Source organism: Myxocyprinus asiaticus, chromosome 46 (genome assembly GCF_019703515.2).
Source record: "Myxocyprinus asiaticus isolate MX2 ecotype Aquarium Trade chromosome 46, UBuf_Myxa_2, whole genome shotgun sequence".
NCBI classification, from domain to species: Eukaryota; Metazoa; Chordata; class Actinopteri; order Cypriniformes; family Catostomidae; genus Myxocyprinus; species Myxocyprinus asiaticus.
The window spans coordinates 13,067,608-13,089,584 of record NC_059389.1 but is presented as its reverse complement, the minus strand read 5'-3'; the positions used below and the strand labels follow the sequence as shown (position 1 = coordinate 13,089,584).

The following is a 21,977-nucleotide window of genomic DNA, read 5'->3' as shown; positions in this document are numbered from 1 at the left end:
AGGAAACATCCCTTAAATTATTTAAATTAATATATGGGTTTTCCGATTCTTAAATTTTTACTTTAAATATGTGATTACTAGTTACATCCTTAGTTCAATCAGATCCACAAGCTCACATGTTTTCTCATTAAGAATTACAGTATTACTTTACATTGAGCAGAAACATTGGCATATACACAGATTCACATTTGTTGTGGTAAATTAAAACTATTTTCCTTTATTGTATAGTAACAACTTATTAACAGATGCAGTAAGTTACTTTTTGTTTAGAATAAAGTGTAACGTATTGAGTATTTATTTAAACAATTTTTTTTTTTTTTACTTAAACTGCTCGACGGTGAAGAGTCTGCATAGAGACGTGAGGTTGAACAGCTGGCTGTCTGGTGTGGTAACGACAACAACCTTGAGCTGAACACGCTCAAAACAGTGGAGATGATTATGGCAGCAGTGGAGTCATTCAGGTTCCTGGGCTCTACCATCTCTCAGGACCTGAAGTGGGAGACCCACATATACAGAGTAAATTGTGTTTTTTGGTTAGTTACAGTAAGACTATAACTTCAGTTATCAATATTGTTGTTTTGCCACAATAATGATTAAACTAATTGCCTTAATGGCTGTGTAGTTTGCTATTTTAAAGATGTGTTATTGGATGTATCACAAGAAGATGTGAAATAAGTTAATATGCATCAGATTTGTCTCGCCTTTCTCATTGTTGTCATTAAAGCTGTTATATAACAACGTTTATACCATTATCTAAAGTGTTGTGATTTGGGAATTGTGTAATGCTATATGCATGCTTGTGCTGTGTGTGCATGTGTGTGAATGTGTGTCGAGTTTCATTAGTGGAAAGTTGTGCATTCCCCATCTATGTCACTGGGAGTCGCCACAAAGGGGAGGGACTTAGGCACCAAGGGACAATGCTTGTGTTTGTGCAACGGCCCCTGAGTGGCGATTGGGTCTATTGGATCTCTTGACTACGGCTGCTGCACACATTGTCAGTGTGCAGAGGGGGAAGTGGACGGCTTGATCTGACTGGTCAGTACACTGACAGAGGTAAGAACATCATAATTATTCTCTCAAATAGAGTCACAAACTTGTGTAATGGTCAAATGTGCAGGGTTGCGTGAGGATGGATCTGTTTGGGGTGGTTTTGGAAAGTCTTAGTTAGGAAGTGGGGGGGGCAGACCTTACTTGTCTGTATTTTGGCAGTGGAGGGGTATGAAAAGAGCAGGACTGAAAGAAAGCAGGCATGCTCAGAATGCCACTGGGCTCCAGAAAAGACAGAGCGAGAGGAAGAGAATGCGACAGAGAAAAGAGAGGATGTTGAAGGAAAAGAGATAAAGGGGTAAAAGGGAGAATGGTGCCTCAAATGAGATAAAGGTTTATGGAAACAAATGGCAGAAAGGAAAAAGTGATGAATATTCCAAAAAAGAGAGGTTTGCGCAAAGTGAAGGAGAAGAAAAAGTGTGGACAAGGAGTGACAAAATGAAAAATACTCGAAAGTCATAAAAACCTGCATTAATAGGTAAGTGACATGAAACTTAAAGCTGTTTAAGCAGTGTGACATACTATAATAAATTTAAAACTACTTTAAAAATGTTCCTCTTCTTCTGTAATTATTATACATGCAGTTTTATGAGAATGTCAAAGAAATGCGGACCATTTACAGAACCTAAGATATACACTTTCCCATATGCGTATCTGTAAATTCTAACCTCAGATCATGAATAAAAGACTTGGAAAAAGTTAATGAACATGTTAGATGTCAACTGACCAAAGAAAGTTTACTCCGCTATACTAGTCTAATCTAACAAAAAACCTAAAAGTGCAACTGATATATACAGAAAAAAAAGCAAATTTCTTAGGGAGTGTGACAGATTGGGTCAAGCTACAGTAGATGTCCAAGTTTAAATCTTTTTAACAAGTGATGTTGATACTGTGTTGAAGCACAGGAAATCATGCTGATAAGCCCCTCGCCTGTTACCTCCTTCTCTAGGTTAATTCATGAGGTCAGAACCTCATTAGCTGCAAGATTAGAGAGACTTTAGGGAGGATGTTTGTTTATGCACTCTAGAAAAAAATATTTGCTTCTCCACCAGTTTTAATTGTGGAGAATGTGACATTTAAAGAAGTGCTGCACAATATTTTGGAACGGGATCATTCTGCAACCACAGATAGAATTGTCCTTACTTCATTTTGTCTTTATTTTTTCTTGCTTTAAAGCAAGTTCAAGGGTGATTAATTTTTAATCAAAGAGTGTCTGTTCTCACAGAAAGGAAGTGTGTGAAGGTTGGCATACTGCGCCAGGTGGCTGGCCAGGTTGGCCCTGGAAGGTTTGTGTTGAAACCTTTGCCACAGAGAGACAAGAATTGAAGAAAATCAGTTAAAGTGTGGCCAAGATGGCCGAGCAGAAAGTCAGGTAAATGTTCAGCTTCTTTTGATTCCCTAATTTCTATTTAGTTTGGTAGATAACAATTCAATCTTAGTTTAACAAGCAGATATATCATCCATCTAAGCCATTTGACATATGGGCCTGCATGCTTTTTTGTGTGTGTGTGGATGGATGGATTTGCTTGTGCTTGCGTGTTTGTTTCCTGGTGTTCACAGCCTACCTGCTAAGCTGATTAACGGGGGCGTGGCTGGATTAGTGGGCGTGACCTGCGTCTTTCCCATTGATCTCGCCAAGACCCGCCTCCAGAATCAGCAGGGTGCTCGTGTCTATAGTGGAATGTGAGTACCATGTCTTTATGAGTTCCCATTCATTATAATGACACATGTCTCCCATATGCTTAACTTAGTTGTGGCGTCTAATCCTGGTGTTAGGTATCAGAGAGTTTCAATATATGGCAAAGTTTGGCTTTCCGTTTTAGGAGGCCTATATGCATATTGTCATTTGATAGCTGTTGATTAGTTGTTAAGAGTCACAGCTGTTGCTCAACAGTACTCAGAAGGTACTGCTTTATAATGTACAATGTATTGCTTTAAAATAGCATGTGCGAGAGATGCAAAAGCGCACCTTGTTTGCAAGTGTGGACCTCTTTTATTTGAATGAATCTGTGTACTTAGTTTTATGTCTTTGATTGTAAAGTGCACAAGATTGGAGAGCCAACAGAACATGGTATCCCATACAGAAACTGGATATATGGCACATGCGTATGAACATATACGTATATATACAATCATAGTTCATATTTTTAGGTGTGTATGTACATATTCAAATTCCACTGTTATTTGGGAAAATATATGTTGTTTGTGCTGTATGAAAATGGCCATTTTTGCAGTATTTTTAAATACATTTTGCGTGTATTTTTGAGTATGATACATTTTATATGAGTAAGAACCATATATGAACATACATACTGTATTATATATGTGCTTTACATATATTACCATACAGTAGATTTCTGTATGGAAAAAAATTACAATGTGTTGATTATCATTAAAAGAATATTTCAGTACCTTAAAAAACAACTGCATATAAAGTTTCACTAGAAGCAAGGGATTCATAAGGAAGACATGTGTTAGTGTTTTACACTGGGTGGAGGACTTTGCCTAATTTAAAATTATTGCCTTGGATTTTCCTGCATGACTCAGATGATGCAAAACAACTCGAGTCACATGCCACTCCATGTTTGATCTGAAAAAACGGATTGTTTACACTCCCAAATGTTATATTTTTATTTTTTAGAAGTGTGTGATAACACTGAGATAAGGAGAAGTATACTTTTTTGTAATGTGTGTGCAACTGACATATTCTTTTTAAACTTACGTAAGTGGCACAGCGAATACCAAAGTGGTTTGTGGGCAAGAGTTCTACTGCCATGTTTAAACCTATTTTTTACAACATTACTCGCTTGTCCAAGAATTCTTTGTGAAAGTCTGCTTTGGGGTTTGGGAATTGGAGAACAGAGGGCAGAGTCATTGGAGAACAGAGGGCAGTAAAACAAGGTTTCTATCTGTTTTAAAGAGATGTTCCACTGTTTATTGTGGTTGGCTTATTCCAGTTGCAAAGAATAATTTTAAAGGGATGGTTCATGCAAAAATGAAAAGTCTGTCATCATTTACTCACCCTCATATCATTCCAAACCCTAACAAGTTTCATTCTTCAATGGAACACAAGAGGAGATATTTTTGAAGAATGTTGTTGCTACTCTTTTTTTCCGTAAAATGAAAGTGATTTGAGACTAAAGCCATGTGCACGCTGTACGATTTTTACAATCCTTTATGGTTGTTGCTTGTCATACTGTACAATATTATCCCATTGAGATCTTGGGTAAAAGTCATGGCACACTGTGCGATGTTACGATACTATGGAAGCCTGTTTTGTCCTTGGTCTTGTTTTCTCGTGATCAAGAGTTAATTTTCTTGTGACCTCGACATAACACGTTGTTTTGTTGTGATCTCAACATAACACATTTATTTCTTGTGATCACGGCTTAATTTTCTCATGTTCTCGTGATTTCGACTTGCAGTTCTCGTGAGAAAACACCTTTCATGCCTGCAGCACCACATAATGTCGCAGACACAGCATCTTCATGTTCAGTTTATCACAACAGTAGGCTTCTCTAGGTCAAGGAGATGGATTTTATCTCAGTTTTATCTAGTGAAACGCAAGCCTGCTGACCTGCATCTCTCAGTCATCATCCGCTATCCATTGAGTAGTGATTAGAAAATAAAGCTGTCTGAAGCAATGGGGCTTTCATTACAAACGTATTGAAATTGGGTTCATTACTCAAAGCTTCTGTAAACGGTTTGAAACTGATTGCCATCTGGTGTTCCAAAAAATTACACACAACTAGTAAGCCGCTATGGCTGACAACGTTTTGAAGCAATGCAATTTATTATTAATGCTATTATGTCTTCTTTTTTTTTGTCTGTTGTTAACATAAGTGTAAAGTAAGTGTTTATTTAAAAAAAGTAATAACCAAGTGAAGGCTCAAAGGCTTCAAATATGAGTTAAGAAGTCACTATGTTCTGTTAAGAAAAAAACAAAAACAATGTCTGATAATAAATTAATAACTGATTATTAACACTTAGTTAGGTTGAGATCATGAGAAAATTAAGTCGTGATCACGAGAAAACAAAGTGATAAACCATGGACAAAACTGGCTTCTGCATTATAGACATCGTAGCCAAGACTTTGGTCCCAATCGTTCCAATTGACGCCGCTAACTGGTTGTTTTATCTCATCTGGCTGTCGTAGGAGCAGTCAAACTGCACAACTGCGATGCAGAATTTCTGACACTGACACAACTTTGTCACAGTCTAAGATTCATTGCATTTCAAACTAAGCTATCAAAGACAGCAGATTTTGCCCTATGACGAGAAATCTTTTACGATTCCCGAAATTTGTCTCAGATGGCAAAATCGTGGCCAAATTCGTACAGTGTGAACCAGTGTGTGGCAGTCAGTCTGTAACATTCTGCCTAAATTATCCTTTTGTATTCCATGGGAGAAAAAAAAATGTATTTTAGGTTTGGAACAGCATGAGCATGAGTAAATGATGTCACGACTTTAATTTTTTGATGAACTAACCCTTCAAAGCAACTTCAAGAACTTCAAAACTACTTTGCTTGGAGGATTTCTGTGTTTTTTCACTGAGATGAGAACTTTCCATTGACTGTAACATTCAACAGAAAATCAGATTGTTGTGTTCCATTCATTATATTAAACATCTGTTTTGTTTTGAAGGCTCGATTGTTTGGCAAAGACAATCAAAATGGAGGGCTACTTTGGCATGTATCGAGGTATGATGCTTCTTTTTCCCTTTAGCTATGAGTAACTTGTCATGACATAAACTAACAATTGTGTGTAACTGATTTGCCATTCATGAATTCAGAGTGAATGCAAATTCCTCAGAATATTTTGATACAGGATACAGGATAATACTAGCATAACAGCATGCTTAACGATTACCATGTGTAACAATTAACTAGCATATCTATTTAGACTACATTACTACATATTTCCAAGTTCCAGGAGTTCAAGGTTAGCCTTCATTTTCAATTACTTTGATGTGTTTTATGTTTGTAAGTCTGGTTGGTCATGGTGCTCTTGTTTGCATGGTCAGAATTTCATGATTTATCATTTTTTGTTCATGTACTGTTTATAACTTTCGACAGGTGCTGCCGTGAATCTTACTCTCGTCACTCCAGAGAAAGCCATCAAACTGGCTGCTAACGACGTCTTCAGACAAAAACTCTCCAAAGATGGGTAGCCACCCCTTTTTAATCATGTATACAAGCAACTCTATACCATTTAAAGGGATAGTTCACCCAAAAATGAAAGTTCTATCATCATTTACTCCCCCTTATGTTGTTCCAAACCTCTATGGAATACAAAAGGAAAAGAATGTTTTGAACTGAGAACCTCAGTCACTGTTTACTTTCATTGAATGGAAAAAATGCAATGAAAGTCAATGGTGACTGAGACAGTCTCTTTTTGTGTTCTACGGAAGTCATAGGGGTTTAGAACAACATGAGGGTAAGTAAATGATTACATTCATTTCATTTTTGGGTCAACTATTCCTTTAAATACAATGTTTACCCACAAGAAAACTTCTATAAACTACTCCTCCATAAAGGCATTTAGGACACAAATCAACTTAATTGAGCAATAATTTCCTTGGTTAATCATTGCAGTAATCTCCTTCAATAGAACAATAACAGGTGTTTGTTGATTTTATTTTACATGATCTTATCTTCCCCAACTGCCCATAGAAAATTACCTCTGTGGGGAGAAATCCTTGCCGGCTGTGGGGCCGGAACCTGTCAGGTGGTAGTTACCACCCCCATGGAAATGCTAAAAATACAACTTCAGGATGCTGGCAGACTGGGTAAGTGCATTTATTATGCTGCCTTGAGTGACATCCAGGGCACGTAGGTCTCTATCTTGAGCTGGCTCACCAAGTACAAAGGTTAGCCAGAAATAAAAGAGACTGTTTTAGTATCAGGAACAAACAATGGTGTCACTAATGACTTGTTCTATGTTAGTGTTTAACAATGCATAACAGTTAAAGGTATAGTTCAACCAAAAATGAAAACTCTGTCATCATATACTCAACCTCATGTTGTTCCAAACCCTTATGACTTTCTTACCTCTGTGGAACACAAAAGGAGATGTTTGGCAGAATGTTAGCCATAGTCACCATTCACTTCTTTTGTATGGAAAAAGATGCTATGGAAGTGAATGGTTACTGAGGCTAATATTGTGCCTATTAACAAATCCTTTTGTGTTCTACAGAAGAAAGAAAGTCATAAGGGTTTGGAATAACAAGAGGGTGAGTAAATGATGAAAGAAATAACATCCAAGTTCACTGAATGGGGGGCATTTTCTCCATAACCATTACAGGAATCTTAACAGACAGTTTACATTACATTACATATGCATGCTTGCAAAATTCTCTGTTTTACTACAAGATGAAATTAAAGGGATATTTCACCCAAAAATGAAAAAGCTCTCATAATTTACAAACCCTCTTGCCAGATGTGTATAACTTTCTTCTGATGAACACAAACGAAGATTTCTGAATGGTGGTCAGACTTTTGAACCTCTAAAAATCACATAAAGGCAGCATATAACTAATCCATATGACTCCAGTGGTTAAACCCATATCTTCAGAAGCGATATGATAGGTGTGGGTGAGAAGCAGATCAACATTTAAGTCCTTTTTACTATAAATCTCCACTTTCACATTCTGAAAGGGAAGTGGAGATTTAAGTAAAAAAATTATTTAGATATTGATCTGTTTCTCACCCACACCTATCACATCGCTTCTAAAGATGTACAGTATATTAATCCACTGGAGTCGTATGGATTACTTTTATGCTGCCTTTGTGTGATTTTTAGAGCTTCAAATGTCTGGCCACCATTCAAAAATCTTAATTTGTGTTCATCAGAAGAAAGAAAGTCATTCACATCTGGGATGGCAAGAAGGTGATCAAATGATGAGAGAATTTTCATTTTTGGCTGAACTATCCCTTTAAAGCTAATAAATATTGAATATTGCCCAAATGATTTAAAAGTGGTCTGTGTTTGTCTTTACAAGCTGCTCAGCAGACTGCCACTTCTTCTGCCCCTGCAACTGGTCCGACCCCATCATTGGTTCCCTCCCGGGCAGCCCAACCGGGCAACAATGCACCCCCTCGACCGTCAGCGACCCGTATCACTCTGGAGCTTCTTAAAACCCGAGGCCTCAGAGGTCTTTATAAGGGGGCGGGAGCTACACTGATGAGGTACAACACAGTTGCCCTTTAAACTCATGCAGATCTGGAGTATAATGGAATATTTCTGCTATAGAAATTTCCATGACTTTTGAGATTTTATTCATTTCCATGACTGAGTCCTGGAAAACAAAATGTTTTAAAATACACTGATATTTCCAGGTTTTCCATGCACTGAAAAAAGATTATTTCTCTAAAAATTCCCTTTCTCTAAATACCATGTAATCCGTTACTTAAATACAAAATATTATTAAACATAAATTCAGAAATATTTACAACATAAAAATATCTTTAAATATTTGACTCTTACAATAGTCAAACAGGTTTAGAACAACATGGGGCTAAGAAAATGATGCCAGGACATTTGTTTCTGGGTGAAATATCCTTTTAAGTTTGGTAATTTAAAGCAAAGGTCGACAATCAGTATTGTGGTCTTTTCCCATCCTTTACAATCTATAAAAACTTTAGGTGATGTGTTGGCTCTCCCAGCAAATACACACACTGTTTCAGTACAAAAGGATGGATATAAAGTCACAATGACCTCTCACCCTTGCCTTTAAAGACTGCCCACACAAATAAACCCCCTCACCTATCTTTACAGCCCCTGCCCTGCAAGCTGCCTGCAGTCTGTGATGTAATCCCAGATGAACTAATGTAATCTACCCATCTGACAGTTCTGATCTGTTATTTATAGCTTCTAATGAACCATAGGCAGAATTCTCTTCTTAATGGAATTCTAATGAGAGCAGCCTAAGCTCAGTCTATCTCTAGTCTGCTGTCTCTGATTAATGGCTCTACAGTCTAAACTACTGAAATATATAATATTTCTACATTCACAGTAGGGTTGGGGAAAATGTGAAATGTAAGATTTGGCTCCATTTCAGTTTATAGGATATTGAACTGGAATGACAGGAAGGAATCTACTGAATTGCTAGTTAAAGATATTCAACAAAATGGACAGGAACAGAAGACTTTCTTAGATGTCCTGTTAAAGTGCTTCATGTTGTTTGGCTCTTTATTTGGGAGTAAATAAGAACAATCTAGGAAATTAAGTACTTCAACAATGAAAATTAAAGGTAGTTTATTAAATATATTGAAATAAATATTACTTTTCCTGAATCCATGGAGCGTAAAAATGTTAGGCAGTATGTTTGTCTCAGTCACCATTCACTGACATTGCATCTTTTTTCCATTCAATGAAAGTGAATGGTGACTGAGGCTGTCATTCTGCCTAATGTCTCCTTTTGTGTTCCATGGAAAAAGAAAATTACGTAGGTTTGGAACTACGTGTGGGTGAGTAAATGATGACAGAATTTTAATTTTTGGGTGAAGTACTGAAAAAATATATTATTAAAAGCTACACTTGAAGCTTATGGATTTCTTTGAATTTCATTCTATTTAAATAAAAAAAAATTTTTTAACTTAAATTCCCATTCAAATTCCAGTTTTGCTTTCTTTTTGCAACCTCAATTCACATTCAGTTCAGGAATTTATTTGGAATTTAAGGGCATTCTCAATTAAATTCTCAGTTTACATTATGTTTCTCATTCATTCATCATTTACATTTTATTCAAAATGACTTATAGTGCATTGATTCAAGGTATACATTTTATCAGTTTGTACATTCTCTGGGAATCAAACCCATGATCTTGGCATTGTTAGCACCATGCTCTACCAGTTGAGCTACAGGAACCCCATTTAGAGATAAAAAGTAATCAGACACAGCAATCAATCATGATTCATCAATAATTTCCTGCAGCTATGTCTATTCTACTGCATGACTGTGGCTCCATGTTTTTTTTTTTTTTTCCATTTTCCAGGGATGTCCCCTTCTCCATGATCTACTTCCCACTGTTTGCCAACCTCAACATGGTGGGCCGGACTGAGGATCGCTATAGCAACCCCCAGGAACGGGCCCCCTTTCTGCAGTCTTTCGTGGCTGGCTGCATGGCTGGCTCAGTGGCCGCAGTAGCTGTCACACCCCTGGATGGTGAGATGCAGGCAAGAGGAGTAGAGGACAACACAATATGCTCTCTCTTCTTTTGAAAAGCACACAAATTAATGTACCATTCAGTTAGCAGAACAAGCTGTCCAAGCCGGTAAAAATCATTCCTAAGCCTGCTTCAACACTAGTGTGCTACTGAGAAAATGCTGGGTGAGGCTAGTGAGTTAAAGAGATAGTTTACCCAAAAATGAAAATTCTGTAATCATTTCAAACCCGTATGATTTTTCTTTCTTTCACAGAACACAAAGGAGATTTTAGGCAGAATGTTAAGCACTGACAGCCTCAGTCACCATTCACTTACATTGCTTTTTTCCACCATACAATGAAAGTGAATGGTGACTAAGGCTGTCAGTCCCTAACATTCTGTTTAACCTCTCCTTTTTGTTTCACAGAAGAAAGAAAGTTGTACAGATTTGTAAAGGGTGAGTAAATAATAACAGAATTTTAATTTTTGGGTAACCTTTACCAAGAAATCAGTCTTTTTCACCTAGTGTGATAAAATTTGTTCAACCACAACAACAACAAAAATATCACATAGGGGCTTGGGGTAAGCTCTTTTGATTAGGGCCAATAAGCAACCATCTATCAACCTCCCAGAACACCTTTTTGCAGCCGCATAACAAAGCCTTTGGAAATCTAGTGTACTAATATATGGTTTCTCTCGTGAATTAGTGGAGACATTTTTACCAAACAATTTACAAAGTAGGTCACTCCTAAAATTCTATAAAGGAACAGAATGACTCTTTTGTGTCTGAGGGTTAATTGGTGTACCCCATGCGTTGCGTTAGAATCCCACTGTGATGTGTAGACCACAACATTTCATTTGTAGAAAAGAAAGTGCAAAGTCTGCAAAGTTAGCTTTCAAAAACCCTTTTTGTTTAGAGCTCTTTTTTAAGTCTATTGTATCTTTGGAGAGATCATTCTTTGTTTCCTAAAACAGCAGTAAAGGGGACAGAAGGATTATTTGGACAGTGGAAAAGTTGGCAGCCACTGCAGTGTCTCTATTTCAAGATTTGGCAGTTCTCTCTGGAACATTACATTGTTTAGAGAGTCAGTTGCGGATTTAGGTATGGGCAACTTGGGCAGCCGCCCGGGGCGGCATCTTGCCGGGGCCGGCACAGACCCCCCTACAGCACCACACCCCACCCCCCCGCTAACAAATCGCTGAAGGGGGGGTTCACCCAGGGTGCCATACAAGCTACAACCGCCACTGTAGAGAGTCAAAAATAGACTTGACGAAAACCTATCACCCATTTATTTTAATGATCCATCACCAATGTGTACCTTTAAATGTGGAACAACATAAAGTACCTATTTCCTAGATACATGTCTAGTCTTGGTCTACAAAGGTTACACTGAAAATCTCATTGATCAGGACAGCAATAACCATGCCCTGACAGAATTATTTTGCATGTTCTGCACTGATTGTTAGGAAAAATCTGCAGAAGGGATTTAACCATAGTAAAATGTGTTAAATAGAGCTGTGAGTACTATACTCTTATTGAAAGCTGAAAGCATCATGAAACTAGCTAAAATATTTAATAAACAAACATGCAAGGAGTTTTCCACGGAGTTCTGCGCACACTGATTCCGTCTGCATGGGCCTGGAAATAACCTGTTTGGGAAACCAGAACTGAGAAATTAAAGTTAAAAGCAGGTCTAGTTATACCTACACCTGTTACTACAAAGTTTTGAGAAGAGAGAAAGTGTCAGTGTCATATAGTGATACTATTTGTCATTTTCAGTTATAAAGACCCGTCTACAGACCTTACAGAAGGGAGAGGGAGAGGACTCTTATAGAGGCATCATTGACTGCACACAGTATGTATTTTCTTTGTATCGAAATTCTTATTATTATGTTATATCTCAAGTTTGAAACTCAGTAAAGTTTGCATAAAGCTGGAACTTCTAGATATCCCTTACAAAAGGGTAATGTGATTGTACCATGGTAAAGAGATGGTATCATATGGTAATACCATGGTTCTTTGATATATATGGTATGTACCATAGTACTTGTATTACCATAGTCATATACCATGGTATTTTTATGGTACCACAAGGTACTTAAAGAGTACCAAGTTACCAAAGCTTTTAGGAGACTTTTTTGTGGATGATACGGCAGACAGTCGATAGTTAACCAAATACCAATCAAATACTTTTGGAAAGTTGACGTGTCCTGCGGTGACATACTATACTCCATCTAAAGCTATTTTAAACACCATTACGCAAATTATTTTATAATTATTACGCTTCATGACCTTTGACCTTATATTAATTGTGAGTCTACATGGAATATTTCTACAAAATGCATTTGTCACATAAAAGTACCATTTAAATGAACTAGTAAAGGCAAAAAGGTGATTAAAAATCATGAAAAAGAAGAAATGGTGATCTAAGCATCTAAGATATACACGTTCTCTATAAATACATAGAATTTTCAACCTAAAATCTTGATGTTGATAAAAAAAGTTAATGGACACATTATGTGTCAGCCACCTTAATATAAATGTATAGTATGTGAAAGTTTGTAAACACGCCTCTGCCCTTTTACAGACGCATTTTAAAACGAGAGGGACCAGCAGCGCTTCTCAAAGGAGCAATGTGTCGAGCACTGGTCATCGCTCCACTCTTTGGCATTGCCCAGGGTGTGTACTTCTTGGGCGTTGGTGAGCGTGTGTTAGGGCTGCTGGGATAGCAGCAGGTGACGTCACCCCAATCATCAAAACACACAGTGCTGTTTCTACAGAAGGAGAGGGAGAAAGAAGGGAAGAGAAGAGGAACGATGTGGAGAGGAAAAGAAGAGAATGTCCCAGATATCATTTGAGATGTGAATAAGAGGTAAAAATGGAGTGAAATTCATGTATCCAACCAAAGGAGGTTCAAACATTTTGGGAGAACAGAGGAAGGTTGTTTAATGCTTACATAAGAGCCAATATTGCACACTAACCATGTTTAAGAATCTAAAAGCTGTAAACAAAGTTCTTTAGGTAAGACAGGGTCCTGTTTTGACTAATCTGGCAGGGGTTTTTTTGTCCTCAGAGTTGAATTATGCGATTTTGTAATGATTAAGGATTTTCATTTGTTTGTTTTTTTTAAGTCGATGTAATTGTTTCAATGTTAATGCCAGTTTAACATGCAGAGAATTTCAAGTTAGCCATCCGTAGTTTTATTTCCCGAAAAGTGTTACCACTGTAGCTCTGTGGCACTTTCAAAACATTGCTTTGTTTGTTTGAGCATAATGACCAGCCTGACTCTGCAACATTGGCTCAACCAATGCCGTGAGTTTGGGGCAGAGCTACCTGTTCTCACCGACTAATGGCAGACAGAGGGAGTGATCTATTTGAAAAACATCTTTAGGTGTGTTCGTCTTCATGCAGCGCTGCGCAGACCGATCGGCACCGGACATGAAGCAGTGCATGTCGGTTAGAAATTTTGTCCAACTTTAGACATGCGCCAATGCCGTGTCACCATGGCATATGCCATCAAAAAACCACGAGAACGATTCGAGACCAGCCGCCTGGCTCAGCCAGCGCAGTTGCACCAAAGCGGCTGCATAACCTCTGATGACGACATGGCTTATTCCAATTGGCCAGACTCACCGATGACAATGGTGACTGTATTCATCAGCACATAACCTTTTCAAATAAATGTTTCTGGTTACTATATGTAAAATTCAAACCTCTGCCTATCTGAATTCCACTTCGTCTGCAATAAAGAAAGCAAACATCGTGCAGCCTTCCGTGACGGCTTGACGGCTCTCTTTTCAACTCCTCCCCTGACGGCAACCAGCAAATCTCGCCGATTGGTAAGGCAAAGCGCAGTTCAAGTCAAACACACCTATTATTATTGCAATAGAGCAACAATTTGGTTCCGAAAGTAAAAATCTCATTAATTTTTTGCCATAGGGGATTTTATTATTAACAATAACTAATAAACCTTTAAAGACCATATGCTCCGAGTTTGTTAATCGATGGTATATGCTTAGCTAAAGCCATCATTCTGAGTTCTTTCAACATATTTAAGAAAAAAAATGTTTTATTTAATAGCAGAATTCCTGTTAAAGAACTACATTGTCCATGACCCTGAGGGGGAAAATCCACCAATCCATGGCGCAGTGACGCTTTGTGGATGACAACCAAGTTGGTCTCTCTATGCTCTAAAACTGCTTATATAGTGAATGTTACATTTAAATAATTATTTTAATATTTTTCCACAGTTTTTAATTCAATAACAACAGTTGTAATGCCTAATTGGACTGCAGTTCAGACGTTAAGTGCACATTCTTGTTCTTTTGTCTGATTTTCCAATAATGTATTGCTTCAAAACAAGGTTTGGAATGTTGTGATTCACCTTGGAGCTAGTTGGTTTGGTTCATGGTTTAGAACTGTTTTATGAAGGATTATATGAAATCACTATGGAAAAAAATGAATGGGAAACATACTTCCGGAACCAAGACGCCTGAAATTGGGCGGGTGCATTTGCCCTTAATTTTGTTTGGTTAAACTAGTAGCACAGAAATTACATACTTTACCTTTAAAATCCAAGTTTTAAACCAAGATAAATCATGATGAACATAATGATTCATTTGTTGGTAATCTACATTAAGGTGTATTTAGAAGGCAGAAAGTAGATTTGAATCAATGTTGAGATGGATCAGAACCGTCTAAGATTATGGATGAATCACACCCTTTAAAAAAAAAAAAAAGAAAAAAAAAAGCAAATCAGTGTATGTACAGGGTCTGTTTTCCTAATCTTTGTAATGTGGTTGCTACTTTTAATCCTAGTCTCTCCGTAAATCTCAGTACATCTGAAGAGACTGCTGGGTTTTGCTGTTGAGGCCTTGTCTTCCTGTCACATGTTCCATTGAGGGACAACATTACATGTCTTGTAGGGAATAATAGCATAATTATGGGCTTAATTTTTTAATGCTTCTCTAAGTGATATTTTTGAGTGCACAATAAATTAAATGCAATAAAGCCTTATCCTTGCCAATTAAGTCTTTTACTGAAATTTTCACTGAAAATGTAACAAACGTAACAAAAAGGACCGGTTGTTTTTAAAGTATTGAAACACTTTTACATAATTTGTGTCTTTGTTTACTTTTATGTGGATAATTAATTGTATAGGAATTAATAGTGCCCTCCACGTTTTTTGATTGGGATGTTTATTTTAATTATTATTCTTTAGTAAAGGGCACAGTGTGATATGTCAGAATTAGACTGTTCTAACTATGCAGAGGAACACGAGATCATGAATAGAGAACAAGATAAATCTTAAATGCACTTCTATGAAAAGATAATGAGATGGAAAAGGGAGAAAACTTTGATGCTTTTAATTGCACACATTTGTATGAACATTTCAAAATAAAAGTCCTTGCATATTAGTTAATCAGAAAACTTGGATATGCAATCATTTTGCATGTTTGCAATAGAGCTGTTCAGCTTGTAGTCCAAAAATCTGGAAGAGAATTCGCCATGGCCCCGGTTCCCAATGTGTTTTTATAATGGGGGTTTTGAACCTATGAGAAAAATAAGGTCTGTGGTAAACATTACTCGACAATACATAGACGTTTTGACCTACAACATAAATTACACCCAATCATATCTCAAACATCAATTTTGAAGCCACCGTGCATTTTTAAAAAAAAATTTTTTTTAAAGTATGTATTTCAATACGGCTTCAAAATTCCCATTTGAGGTATGACTGTGTGTAATTGTAGAACAAAACGTCCATGTATCGTCAAGTAATGTTTATCACAGACCTTATTTAACACATAAGTTCAAAAACCCCATTATAAAAACCCAGAGGAAAATCCAGAGGGAACCCATGTTGAATTAAGACTAATTTATACTAACTGGGCGAACAGGCTTAGCTTAGTTTGCCTACAAATGATGACGAAATGCAGTGACATTTTTGTTCTGCCAAGGTGTTCGTTTGGCGAGATTTCTCCTGTTCCCATACATTTCTGAAATTCTTGAACCAAGAGAGGCTGGTTGAAGAGGGCTGATGATTGGTTAACTATTTGTGGGTGTGGTTTGGACGTGTATGGCAAGCTGTTTTGACATTTATTACTTAACTTACTAGTATCTATTTTAATGTTACTAGTACTTATTTTTAGTGATTAGTAACTATGACTTATTCATTAGGTACTAGTACTTATTCAATTGATACTAGTACTTATTCATTAGGCACTAGTACTTATTCATTAGATACTAGTACTTATTTATTTGATACTAGTACTTATTCATTAGGTACTAGTACTTATTCATTAGGTACTAGTACTTATTCAAGAGATACTAGTGCTTATTCAATAGATACTAGTACTTATTCAATGGTAAGATTTTTAATTCTACTCTACAGACACCAGTCATTGCATTTGACAGGTAAAAAAACAGTTGTTGCTAGTAAGATACGAAATGTTACTACAATAGGAAAATACACTAGTGTCTAATAAATAGGCACTAGTATCTAATAAATAATAGAAATTAATAAGTAATAGTACAATGAATAAGTACTATTATCTAATAAATAAGCACTAGTAACTATCGGAATACATACTAGTCAGAAGTGAATGGTTGATATCAAAAACAGCACAAGTACTAGTATCTGAAATTTGGAGATATCTCCAACAACAAAAGAAACTAGTCAGAATGTGGATGGGATATCTTCATTCAAACTGATCATTGCATAAACATAAGAACCTTTCAGCTATTAACATATTTGTGGTATTTTACATGGATTTACCATATCTACATTACCATATAGATCGAAATGGATCGTTCTAATATGATTATAGCTAACCTGCTCTAGGAATGTTAGCATAGCATTAATGAAAACACAAAGAAAGAGAAATGAGTTGAATTTGGCTGTCTGTTTCATCAGTTATATCATGTAAGATGTAGTACCCTGTTGGAATGTAACTTTTACCTGTCTCTGAACTGAGAACGGGGAGACACTTCAAAATAAGAGTCCCTATATTTGTGCAGGGATAAAGGGGTGCATTCAAACGAAAATATATAATCACAACGTGGCATATAAAAGACAACTATTAAAGGTCCCAAACTAATCTTTCCCAATGGGCCTTTTACACAAAATTCGGGTTCATATAGCATTGAATGAAACAACATAAAATGCCAGACCATAATGTAACAGTGTGGGTACATACCAAATTGTACACTAGCCACTGTTAGTGTAATTATAATAATACTAATTATTATTATTTCTATTGCGGAGTAACTCTTTGCACTAGATGTAAATAGCAGCTGCCACACAGTGGCGATATTTACACTCAAATAGTCTGGTGGAAACAGAAATTGAAGGCAAATTGTGCCCCCAAGTGTCGTCTTAATGGCGAAGTGTGTGTGTAAAGACAGAAGATTTGTTTTTATGAAGTAGTATTATTTATTCTGGGCAGTGGTAGCTCAGTGGTTAAAGCTCTGGGTTACTGATCAAGAAGGTTGGGGGTTCAAACCCCATTACTGCCAAGATTCCACTGTTGGGCCCTTGAGCAAGGCCCTTGACCCTTAGCTGGGATATGTGAATAAAAAAACATTTCACTGCATGTGTGATAAATAAAATTATTATTATAAAATATTTTTTTCTTTTTTTGCCATGTAAACCTTAAAATAAATAAATAAAACAAAGTACAAGGGAATACATTATCATAATGCACTAACAGTCTTATACCACAAATTTTACATGTCTGCATCACTTATCCATCAAATACAGACAGATATACATCTTAAATCTTCAATACAAAGTTCTTTTTTTTGTTTTGTTTTTTTTTTTTTCAAAAGAAGAGATGTCTGTCCAGCTTTACAACTATTCTTTAGAAGGAATCAGAGAATTAGAAAAAAAAAGTTTCAAATCAATGTTTTATGAAGCAGAAGTCCAAGGTTGGATTCCCTACTTTTCACCCATCCTGTTTCCTGTCTCTACTCTTTATATTTCCTTTAATACTACTTATAATAATAAATAAAAATTAATATAAATGTTGATTGCCTTGCAGTGATTTGGTCATGGTGAAGGTCGGGGAGTTGAGAGGAAGATATGATCTGGGTAATATTAACCATGATTTTCTAATAATATATGATAACCATGTGTTTTTGGTGGAAGCGGTAGTTTTCATGCAATTAACCATGGTGTTCCTACAGTAATATTATAGTAACCATGTTTAATTTTGTGGTTACTTTGCTACAAAATACCATGGTAATATTTGGTTACTGCAGTAAAACCATAGTTAATTTTTGTAAGGTTAAGTTTAGGTTAAGGGGTAGGGGATGGTTGGGACTCTAAATAAACACAATAAACATGCAGCAAAGATGCCCTATACTGCATGTTAGTATTTAATTGGAAGTGGATAGTAAGTAAGAAAGTAAATTTGACTCCCCTGCCGGAGGTGGAGGGAGCAGACAGAGAAAGAGAGAATTAGGCAAATATCCACTCACTATAAAAATACAAAAACCTGCAATCAAATTCTGGAAACATGTAAAACTCAGTGATCCTCACTCATACCATTATAAAGCCCTGCGGCAATATCTACTAACCCTCATCACACTGAAGACCTGGACCAGAACAATACTGTTAAACTAATTAGATACAGCCAAATTACAGCACAAATAAAACTAAATTATATAACTTATTGGAAAACTTAAACGCAAAAATAGAGTAAAATGCAATGTTATTCGGCCCTAAAAAGAGAATACACCATGGCAGAATATCTGTACACATTGACAGATAAAAAACTGAGCCACCTTGACAAGGTTCAGACTCAGTGGACACAACCTCACTATAGAAAAGGGCAGACACAGGAAAACATGGCTACCACAGGAAGAAAGGTTGTGTCCACACTGTGATCAAAACATCGAGACAGAGCTGCATTTTCTAACAGAATGCATAAAATACACAGACAACCGTTTAATAAGTGATGAAAAACTGTCCTTCTTATTAGGAGAACACAAGGATTGCTGCATGTAGGCAGCACAACATGTGTCTGTCTGCCACAGAATGAGAGACAGTGAATGAACTGACATGACTCTGTTTTTCTATATATGGCTCTTTCTTATTGTTTTTTTATTATTATTATTTATTTTTTATTTTTTAGAAACATTTTCTTTTTCCTTTATGTGCAACTTCATTTTTATTATTTAACATTATCCTTTTTACCTTATATGTCAATTTTACATTGTATATCTTGCATCATATATTTTTTATATATGTTTTGTACATTGTATTGTCCTGTCTTTGATTTGCACTGTTTTATTTGTATGCAGTTTAGCAAATATTTTTCAAGAAAGCACCTTAAAACTGAGAGAGAGAGAGAGAGAGAGAGAGAGAGAGAGAGAACAGAGACAAGATTACTGTTCATAAACATTAAAGTATCTACCAGTACAAAACTGAATCTTTAATAGAATAGAACCAATATTTTTTTTTACTTGCAGTTGTACAGGCCTACTTCATTATGGACTGAACGCAACAACAAGCGCTGACTGACTGCAAATAAGTCAAAGAGGTGCTGGCGCATTTAGGCAGATTTGTTTTCCTCCTAGGAATGATCCGAGGTCAGACAGAGTGCAAATACAAAAAAAAAAAAAAAAAAAAAGATTATGAACACAGAAAGAAGCATTCTCCTCAGAAAAAGATGTTAGTTCCGTGCCTATATATAGTGTCATAGTAGTTATACTATGTAATAAGTTTGTTGCTGTAATCATCAGATAAAGTATAATTTACTGTAACTCATTGCACATAATCTTTAAGGAAATCTGTCATCATGCATTAAAAAATAAGACAATCTACAATAGAAATATACAATTGCCTCTTATAATTTAATTAGCCATGTATTGTATTACTTAAGTATGTGTGGATATATAGAAAAAACATGACACCCTTTTTCATTTAATTTATTTATTTCATCATGCTTCTCAGCAGTTCAGTAATGTCTATGCCATTAATTGACCATTCAGCAACGTTGATGTTTCAGTTCCCTTAGGACTCAGTACACTTGACATTGTGCCACTAAGCTGACGCATATGGGAGTGTCCTTCTACATGACCAAGTTGAAACCTCTCTACAATAACACCAATTCTAATATTGGCTATGGTGTTTGAGCCCCTTTTAGGCATGAGGCTGTCCGCTATAAAAGCTGCCACGCAAACACCATTCCTCAGAATATTCTTCTTTCACGACAGCGATTCATCTCTCATCTAGAAGCCCTCTACTACTTCGCCGTCAACATACACGTGTCAGCGGGAGGGATCTTCATGGCAACGTGAAGATTCTCCGCTACCATGCAGTGTTCCGGCGAACATTTACTCCGCCTTGAAGCTCCGCTGGCTCCGCTGGTGAACGGGCCGCTTCAGCTTCCTGATTTCCCACAGTGCTTCGGCAGGAGTTTTGTATCCTTATAAGCTATTGTGTTATTGTGTATATGTACGTGTGTGTGTGTGTGTGTGTGTGTGTGTGTGTGTATGTGTATATATATATATATATATATATATATATATATATATATATATATATATATACACAACAGTTACTTCTGGTCCTCGAATCTGATTTGATGAGAGATGTTCCATGAGTACTGATGGTCTCACACCATCAGCACTCGGACGCTTCACTGTGTGTATCACTCCGCTTGTGTTCGTGCCATTCTAAACTAAAGTGTAAGAGTAGTGCAGATGTGTTAAGAGCTATCTGTCTCTTTACATTTAATATTGTGACATTACATATTTTAGCCAGCAGGTGGAGGCAAAAGACCATTTTTGTGTGTAATGTGAGACATTTGGTGATATGAAGTGAGTCAGCATCACTCAGGGTTTATATTCAACAGCACTCCATGATCGCTCGTATTACTACTACACTACTAAAGCCAGGAAATAGCTTTAAACGGCTTTAAACTAACAACTTCAGCATTAAGGCTCATCACAGCTGAGAGACACAACAGACTGATTAATTACGCAAACTCAAGACGCTTACCTCTTACCGGACTTTCCACATTGGAGAGGACAAAATGGAGGAGGAGATTGCGGTTTCTATTGTGAAAGACTCTTGCGCACCGGCTACCGCGAAATAGGGAGGAATACCCTTGCTTGGACGGCTATTTTTCCACTGAGAAAATAGGATGCATTTCACCAAAATGACATTATCTTCAGAAAGCTGACTAACAGACTACAGCATCATCAACAGGTGATCACACACACTCCATCTCTCTCTCTCTCTCTCTCTCTCTCTCTCTCTCTCTCACACACACACACACACACACACACACACACAGACATCCTTGTTTCTCCAATAACATGTTAGAAACAGCCCAAGCTGTGATACTAGTAGTCCTGCAGTGATGTTTTTGAGAGGCTTGGACACATCATTTGGTTTGAACCAGCAATGGCAGATTCTGATCCGTGGTGTAATAAAGTAGTTCCATGGAAAAATGAATTTTTTGTGACCGTACTCAATTTTTCCTCATTTTTTAAAACGTACTTGTTCATTGAACTGTAGTATATAAGCAATATCACACTCGCAATCATGCTATATGGCCCTAAATCAGCACTGTGAGATGTAGGGCCATATCGCCCTTATATATATTTAACTAAAAGAGCCGCTTACGTGTTCGCGTCTTTTTAAAGATGTCAGTGCCGTAAGTGTTTTCTTATGCGAGGGACACATCTTGCCATCAGAGCAGCATGAGAGCTGCATTCTCTGTCTGGGCCACATCCACGCAGAGACTGCTCTCATAGAGACAGACTGCCCTC

The 21,977-nt window shown here is 36.9% G+C and overlaps 1 protein-coding gene across 2 annotated transcripts; it reads left to right on the top strand.

The window, feature by feature from the left end:
* Window positions 1-524: 524 nt before the first annotated feature.
* slc25a18 (solute carrier family 25 member 18) lies at window positions 525-15,711 on the top strand. Of its 2 annotated transcripts, none has more exons than XM_051689775.1 (10): window positions 525-1,053; window positions 2,273-2,419; window positions 2,608-2,730; window positions 5,692-5,747; window positions 6,123-6,213; window positions 6,720-6,835; window positions 8,048-8,234; window positions 10,043-10,212; window positions 11,973-12,048; window positions 12,781-15,711. In XM_051689775.1, the coding sequence occupies exons 2-10, from the start codon at window positions 2,400-2,402 to the stop codon at window positions 12,920-12,922; spliced, it is 981 nt and encodes a 326-aa protein (XP_051545735.1). In that variant the 5' UTR covers window positions 525-1,053; window positions 2,273-2,399; the 3' UTR covers window positions 12,923-15,711. The 2 variants fall into 2 exon arrangements, with proteins under 2 accessions (XP_051545735.1, XP_051545736.1); XM_051689776.1 differs by lacking the exon at window positions 525-1,053 and adding an exon at window positions 1,257-1,525.
* Window positions 15,712-21,977: the final 6,266 nt, after the last annotated feature.

Coding starts and splice junctions, on each gene's coding strand:
- slc25a18 (XM_051689775.1), top strand. CDS start 2,400: ATGGCCGAGCAGAAAGTCAG. Junction 2,420..2,607: donor ATGGCCGAGCAGAAAGTCAG/GTAAATGTTCAG, acceptor TGGTGTTCACAG/CCTACCTGCTAAGCTGATTA. Junction 5,748..6,122: donor CTACTTTGGCATGTATCGAG/GTATGATGCTTC, acceptor AACTTTCGACAG/GTGCTGCCGTGAATCTTACT.